We start from the raw sequence: 7,500 nt of genomic DNA, 5'->3' as shown, positions 1-7,500 counted from the left end.
CGCGACGGGAGCGCCTCGTGCAATTTTTTTTTTCCCCGTGTATTTTCACTATTTTTCTTTTTTTTTTTCCTGCATGTTTGCTGCTTCAATATAAATGCAAAAAATGCTCCGGAGCAAAAATAAATGTTGCTTCAATTAAAAAAGAAATGCATCGACTCGGTTAACAAACATAGAAAAGTACAAGTGCAAACGTATCACTCTTGAGCGAGTATCTCCAACTTTTGCAGATAACTTCCTCATTAATGCGATCGGCCCCTCCGCGCGCGGCGAGGCGCTTCCTGCCCTGCCCCCAGGCCCAACCAGCGCTAAAATGGAAGAAAAATGTCAAGCAAACGAGACCAGCTAACCGCCCGGCCGCAGCAGCCATCCCCTCCCAAAACYGAGTCTGAAAGCCCCGACACAGGACACGATTTAAATGCTTCTATCTTAAATGCTGAACTGTGCTAATCAGAGACCTGAAGCTGCGGCAGCGCTTGTAATGAGTACCATCTAAAGATAATATTTAAAGAAAAGTTWAAAAAATCAAATTACTGCATAGAGAATTTATTTTTTTTTATCTTTAAATGCCTTTTACTAACAACTACCCCCAAGTTCAAACACAAGAATTAAGTGCTGAGTTTTACACTTGTGAAATGTAGCTTAATTCCCAACTGGAAAAAAAAAAGAATTACAAATTACTCAGCTGTATAAAGGAAGTGATTGATGGCTGGACATGAAATTGCCATTTTTTTTACATTTATTTACTGAACATAATATATTTTCTGACTGTTCCTCACAGAAGGCAAAAAAATGAAAGCAAGAAATCCCTAGACTTAAACCTTTCCAAGCTGTCCCCTGCCCTTAACAGCCACTTGGCAGCATCGGCTCCTCTGCTGCGATTTCCATTTAATGTGGCAACCTCTCGACGTGCCCGGTCACCGCTGGCAAAAACGCAAATCCGCTCCTATTTTATTTTGTTCTAATGGGAATCTTACAATATTTACGTTCAGTATCTGCAAGGATCCAGATTCATGAAAAGCTTGAAGCAAAAATGTGTGTCAAGTTCAGAGGGTAAAAAAGACTTTGGGTTTGAATATGCACGTCACGTCCCACGCCGAGGAACAAAACCGAACTCCCCGCGAGCAGGGGTGCTGCTCAGGCGCCGACGCAGACCCACACGCTCCAAGGGGAGGAACCGCTGCTCGGCGTAAACGGTGATTTTTACAGAGGTGCCTTCAAAATACTGCTGCCTGTCTGCTGCGTCTGGTTTTGTCCTTTTTGCAGGCACTTAGAAATCACCAGGATTTGTTGGCCAAGCCTCCCCTCCACGGAAATGTGCCTCGTGCACTACCTACATCACTCTGAAGAGGGAGTCTATGCTCAAGCTAAACAAAAAAAAAAAMCCAATAATCCCACACCTACCTCACCAAGCGCTAAAGATGGGTCAAAACTGTTCAACTGTGGGTTTTTCTGAGTCCGAAACAGATGAGTATTTGGTATGATAAGATGAGGACGCACCTTGCATCAAGAGTTGTAACTTTCAACACAACGTAAGACCAAGGTGTAAGAAAAACACACAAATCAGAGCATTTCTTTCAACTTGCTCTCTCATGTCTAATGTGCAATTTATTTTAACATGATCTCTAAGCCAGTCCTACCTGCGTTTTCATCTATTTAAACCAACAGGAACGCAGCGYCTCGTCTGCAGAGTGCCTTCTTATTCCTCCAAGCTCAGCGAGCACTTCCAGGCAGAGGCTGTAACAGGAGGCCTTTAGCCGATCCCCGCACCGGTTTACGGCGGATTTCATAACCCCCTTGGTTCAACTTAATTTGCTATGTGCTAAAGACACATTTCCAATAAAAAAAAAAAAAAAAAAAAAAAAAAAGGCAAAAAGCAGAGCTTTGTTATAACTGCTAGAAACTCGGTGGAGTTTAATAAGGTTTGGATTTTAGTATGGAAAATCCCGGGCAAGCCGGGGAGCGGAGAGGCGGCGCGACCGCCCCGCGCTCGCCTACCGCGATAGAGCCCGGCCAGGAGCTCCTGGCCTGGCCCCGGCTCCCCGGCGGACGAGGTCCCCCAGGCCGCCGGCCAAAGGCACGTCCTCGCCSGTCTTTCGGCAGCCCCAGCTCGGGCAGGCTCCAGGGCTCGGGAGACCTCGAGGTAGGAAGCCTGCAAAGCTGCAGGAGCAGCGGCAGCAGGGCCTCCGCGCCTCCCAGCTTCGCTCCCGCGCCTTCCCCGGGGGAAACGGGGATAAAGCTGGAGACGAGCTCCAGGTGGCATTCCCGTAATACTTCTCTCTCCTCGATTTTTGGAATAAAGCAGGTGTTTCCTTAGGATGTACAGCTGAGTCATATACTTCCTCATCTGTCTGGCTAGCAAGGTCAGAGCTGCCTGTAAACACACACAATAGCAAGTGCAAGGAGCTGCCTTTAATCGAGGAGGAGATCCCTTAAATTCAGATGAAAGAAGATGCTCCTGCCATTAAAACTGCGGCTCGGGAGATTTTGCCTGCTGATGCTGCAACAAAATCAATTAATTTTTCAGCTCCTCTCTTAACACAACCGAGATGGCATTTGACTTCTGCCGTTCTTGATCCCGGCTGCCAGCTCTTCCCGAGAACTCTCCGTTTTCTCCTTTTAGAATAGCTTGCCTCGGCTGGCGTCTCTCTCCGTGCTGGCCCGGGTCCTAGCCCCGGGCCTGCTTCCCTGGGAGCCCACGCAGACCTCTCGTACAGCCGGAAAGCTGAGGGCCTGCTGCCGTCCGAGGGGAAGCTGGGGCACGGCAGGGACCCACACCTCCCTCCCCGCAGGAGGCCACCTCCTGCCCTAGGTGCTCCTCCAGACCAAGGAGATGGTCCAGCCTGCGGAGTCGTCACCTCCCCCTTCTCTCCGGCCTTCAGCTTTTTATTGATTCGGATGCTGTTAGGTCCCCCAAGACTGGATGAACCTGCAAAGCCAGCGAGGTGCCACAGTGGCTCCTGGCTGACTCCGAATCTCCGTGCGCAGATCGTGGCGCCATCCGAAGCTGGAGGTGACGGGGCGGTCCCCACCGCGGCCGCCCTCCTCCGCCTCTGGAAAACCRCCCGGCCTTCCCCTCCGCTGGAGGCATCCGGAGGAATCCCCGCTTCCCAACACAGCTCTCGGGTACAGCGGCAAACGTAGCGTGGCACCACCGGCTGCGCGGGGTTCGGCGTCAGGAGGGCGCAAGCTCAGACACCTCACACCACCTCCCGCCCCGTCTCGCCAGTACCGCCAGAGCGCGGGGACAGAATGCAAAAAAAAAAAATACCCCAAACCCCACCTCTGCCCTCGCAGGATCCAAAGCCCAGCTCTGCGCCAGCTCTGCTGCGCACCAGCCGTGGTGCAGTTAGGAGAGCAGAGCCTGCGGTTTAGGACCAAGGCTTCACCGCAGACCACGCGGTTACAGCGTGAGACGCTTTTGCAGCACCGACGGCAGCCCCCGGGGGCGTTTCGGCGGCTAGTGCCTGGAGGCCCCCGCCACGCCGCGTGGCCAGGGTGCACGGGAGACGAGGAGAGTCGCGTTGGAGGCGCCCGCAAYGCGCCCCGCGCCCCGTCCACCCGCGCTCTTTCACAGTCCTGACCTCCCTCCGCCGACAGCACGGGACGTGGGATGCCGGCTGGGGTTACGACTCCCAAGTCCGCCAYGAGCAAGGACCAAGCGGCTGCCACCGCTCCACGGAGCTAAGGGAGCAGCAGGCCTCGGAGCAATGCTAAAGGAAAGGAGTGCCCGGTATGCAGAAAGCTGCCAGTGAGTAYGTTGTACCCCAAAGACTGCGTTTAGCAACGCTGTTTACCAGACGATACCCGTACCAAGCGGAAAAGCACCGGTGATGGAGGAGCAATCCTTCACGCTCGCTCCTGCTACCGGATGGCTKGGCCGCAGAGAAGAACAGCTTAACGTGCAGAAAACCTACAGACGGACTTCGCTGGGATCGGAAACCTCCCTTAATTATCAGAAGGGAAAAGCTGTCCTTCTGCCCTCAGGCTTGACGTCACGGCCCCGGGTTACAGGTGCCACGATGGGGAAATCCACCCCTGGCCAGACCCTGGTTCCCTGCTGCAGCGCAGCCCCGCGGCCGCGGATTTACCCAAGGCGGGCTCCAGGGACCGCCCGCGAAATTCAACCCAGACATCGCYGCTCCGACCCAACCCCCCCGCTTCGCTCGCGCTCTTCCCCCCGCGGTGGGACTTTCTCCTTCCCTGTGCTGGAAGCCGTTGCGAGGACCCTCCAGTCACTCCTCGCCGAAGCCTACCCACGGCACGGGCGTTGTCCGCGATACCTTCTCCCAACGYGTTCGCAAGGCTAAAGAGGAACCCTTCTGCCGACACCTTCCATGCCGCACCGATTTTGTTTGCGACCCAGTTTGGACTTTTCTTTTGCAGCACCAGAGACTTCTTTGGAAAGTGCAAAGGCTACGCAAACGATAAAATTACAGTAACGCAAACGTCCACTTCAAACAGCCTGCTCCAAACAGACTCACTCGAAGACGCGAAACAGAAAACGACTTCTACTCCATGAATGAAGTCAACGCACTCAACCTGCAGGAGACCGGCCCCTGGTGACATGCCCTGGCTATCCGTCTTGCTTTCCCTGGCCAACAGGAGGGCTGGGAATAAGAAAGCGAACCAGGGCTCTGCTTGGAGCGGCCCCCTGCTCGGGAGCCATATGGCTGATTTCATCCCCCAGCCACGGCTACGGGGAAGGCGGTGTGGTCCAGCGCCGTTGGCTCCTGACTTCTAGTGGCCAAGACGAGCAGAAAACGTCAGATCACTTCGCAAACACTTAATGTAAAAGGTCAGATGTGATTAAACTATCAGCAGCCAAAATGGACGAAAGCTTCGGGTCAAAGATTAAAACAACAGCAAAACCTTAGTTCAAAATTCAAGCTAAGGAGATAATCATACAGAAGAGTCAGGAGCCATCTGGATTGCAAGATGCTAGGGAGCACCAGCAGTTGACACTTGGAAAGGATATTTCACCAAACGACTGCAAAACCTCTCGTAAAAGTGGCTGTCACGATGSCTGGTGAAGGCAGCAGCTGCCCGCGGGTCCAGCCGAAGGCGCCGGGCCCCCACGTCGGCGCGGTACCGACCCGCCGGCCCCACCGCATCTGTCCGGAGACCATCAGAGGAGGCCAGAAGCTCCGGCGCTCGCCGCGAGGCCACCACCAGCTCCAGCCTCCTCCTGGCTCAGCCTCTCCTTCCCGTCGCCGTCACGTTTGGGAATCTCCGATTATTTCCACAGTTTAATTTACTCTGTTTTCAAAACTCGCAGCCGTTTCTTACAATAAAGGGGGGGCTGATAGAACATATTTATTACCATTTATCATGGAAATTTTTATAAGACTACTTATGAATTAATCCACAATAACTGCTTTCACAAAAGCGTCTGCATTAATCTCCATATCCACCGCATAAATCATATTGAGAACAAGTTAATATACATATTTTAAAGGAAATACAGCAGTATTTCCACCCTATCAGCCAAGTACATTATAATCTAGTTAGTCAGTTCATAAATGTATATACTTTACTCAGCACAAGAAATGCTGGCAGTTCGATGTGATGCAATATATCACCTAAATARAATCTGGGCTTTTAAAAGACTTCTTCCTTTTTTTGAGACACCTAGGTGCTCACTCTAAAGTAGCATGATTTTAAATAAAATGTTGGATTTGTAATATATGGAGACAACAAGGSCCAGATACCTACCTATATGCACACATAAAAAAAGGTTGCACATCCCTCAGAAGCATCCTATTCTTGCAGTCACATTACTGGACTTGTAGATTAAYTTACTTATTCTTGGAAGACGGAACTGTGTGTGACTTAAACAGTCAAGGAATTATTTTMTTTCCTTACAAGCTGCAGGGCTCGTTAAAATTATTTGAAGTATTTAAAGTGTGCATTCGACTCCGAGAAAATCTGACTTACAAAATAAAAAAATCCTACTGAAATAGTTAAGGCATTGAGCTAAGTGTTTCGGTTCTGTGCAATAATCGAATTTACGGGAAATTAAAGGAAGCGCGCGCCTGCGGCTGATCGACGGGAAACACAGATCGCACCTCATTTCTCCCGAGGCGCAAAGGGAGACTCCTCGGCCGCACAGCCAGGGCGGGCGGCAGGAGCGCGGCGAGCGCCGGCACCGGCACCGGCACCGGCACCGGCACCGGCACCGGCGCGCCGGGGCGCCTTCTGCTCGCCTTGATGCCCGGCACCCCCGGCGCGCACGGGCTCGCCGCGAAGGGCAAAGAGCTCCGACGGGCGCGTCGTGTGCACTTGCCGTAAGAACTATCAAAAGCTAAAGTTTCATCTAAATTAAACCCACCCCTAGGTTCAAGCGTAACAGCCCTCATAAAAACCGTCGGGGGGGATATTGGCTATTGCTGCAAAGGAGCCCAATAAAAACGCAAACCAAAAACACATCGTGAAATAAACCCAACGTACGCACGTGGGGACTTCTTTTTAATTAAAAATAGTAGTATTACTACTTTACTAGCAACTTTCAGAATTTCCACGTTGCAAGAACTTCCAGAAAGATTCGTGTTTGTGTTTCTCTAACGCCATAAAAATTACAATAATCTGCTCAATTAAATTTGGATCTTCACATGTGTTTTTCACCTGCAGATTATCATTTTATTATTTATAAAATGACTAGGAGTGAAGCTACTCTTTAGCACATCCACTACAACAACCAAAGCTTTAGAGGTCTGCTAGTGTGCAAACTGCAAATTTGCTTGGATTTATGGGAAAAACATAAAAACCATCTGAGATTAACATGTCAATTTGTTCATATATTCCGCAAGATTGATTACCACTCAGCTCCTCCTAATAACCAGATTTATAGATAAAACAAACCGAGTTACCAGGTATGAAAAGAAAGCTGCCCCTTCTCAAGTGTTTTGTTTTTGCTTGTAGATGATAATACGAAAATCTATGCGGTGTATTTTTAAAGTAATTGTGGAGACAAACTTAGAATAAAAATACCAGAATAAAATGCAATTTTAGACATGCTTACCGTTATGGAATATGTACTAAAATACTTTATCGGTTCTTTCTACAATTGCTGGGTTTTGTRTATTTTCGGGAATTTTTAAAAGCGCGTTCTTAAAAGACGTCACCCACCGTGATAAAGCACTTCCAGAGGCAACGCGGAGATTTTGCACGCTTAACGAGAAGAGGAAAAACCGCACAACACCTATTCGCCACGCGAAACAAAGGACGTCGCGGAAGCAAAGAGAAACATCAACTTCCGACTGCACCGCACCGGGATCGCAGCGTAACGTCGCGGAGAGGGGGGGAGAAAATAAGAAAGCGCCGAGCTCGCTTGGACGGCGTCCACCCTCCCGCGGCGCGGGCGCGGGGGGCTCGCGGGCGCAGCGCGGCGCGCGCGGTACTTACTGAGGACGGCAAACCTGGAGGAACTTTCCGAACTTTCTTTGTTTGGACTTCTGCGGAAAGACAAAACCGGGGTCTTCGTCAGTCAGACGGGGCTTTTTT

General features: G+C 50.7%; 1 protein-coding gene across 3 annotated transcripts in view; it reads right to left on the bottom strand.

The window, feature by feature from the left end:
• TCF4 (transcription factor 4) overlaps window positions 1-7,500 on the bottom strand; it is a 135,808-nt gene that overhangs the window by 73,742 nt on the left and 54,566 nt on the right. For all 3 annotated transcript variants that reach the window (XM_085322213.1, XM_085322215.1, XM_085322214.1), the window contains one exon: window positions 7,402-7,451. In XM_085322213.1, the coding sequence (XP_085178339.1) occupies window positions 7,402-7,451 (50 nt within the window). The remainder of the gene's footprint in view (window positions 1-7,401; window positions 7,452-7,500) is intronic.

The sequence above is a fragment of the Rhea americana genome, unplaced genomic scaffold (genome assembly GCF_003343005.1).
Source record: "Rhea americana isolate MKP2758 unplaced genomic scaffold, rheAme1 scaffold_75, whole genome shotgun sequence".
NCBI lineage: Eukaryota > Metazoa > Chordata > Aves > Rheiformes > Rheidae > Rhea > Rhea americana.
The sequence above is the reverse complement of the archived record's forward strand: the minus strand, read 5'-3'. Positions and strand labels throughout refer to the sequence as shown.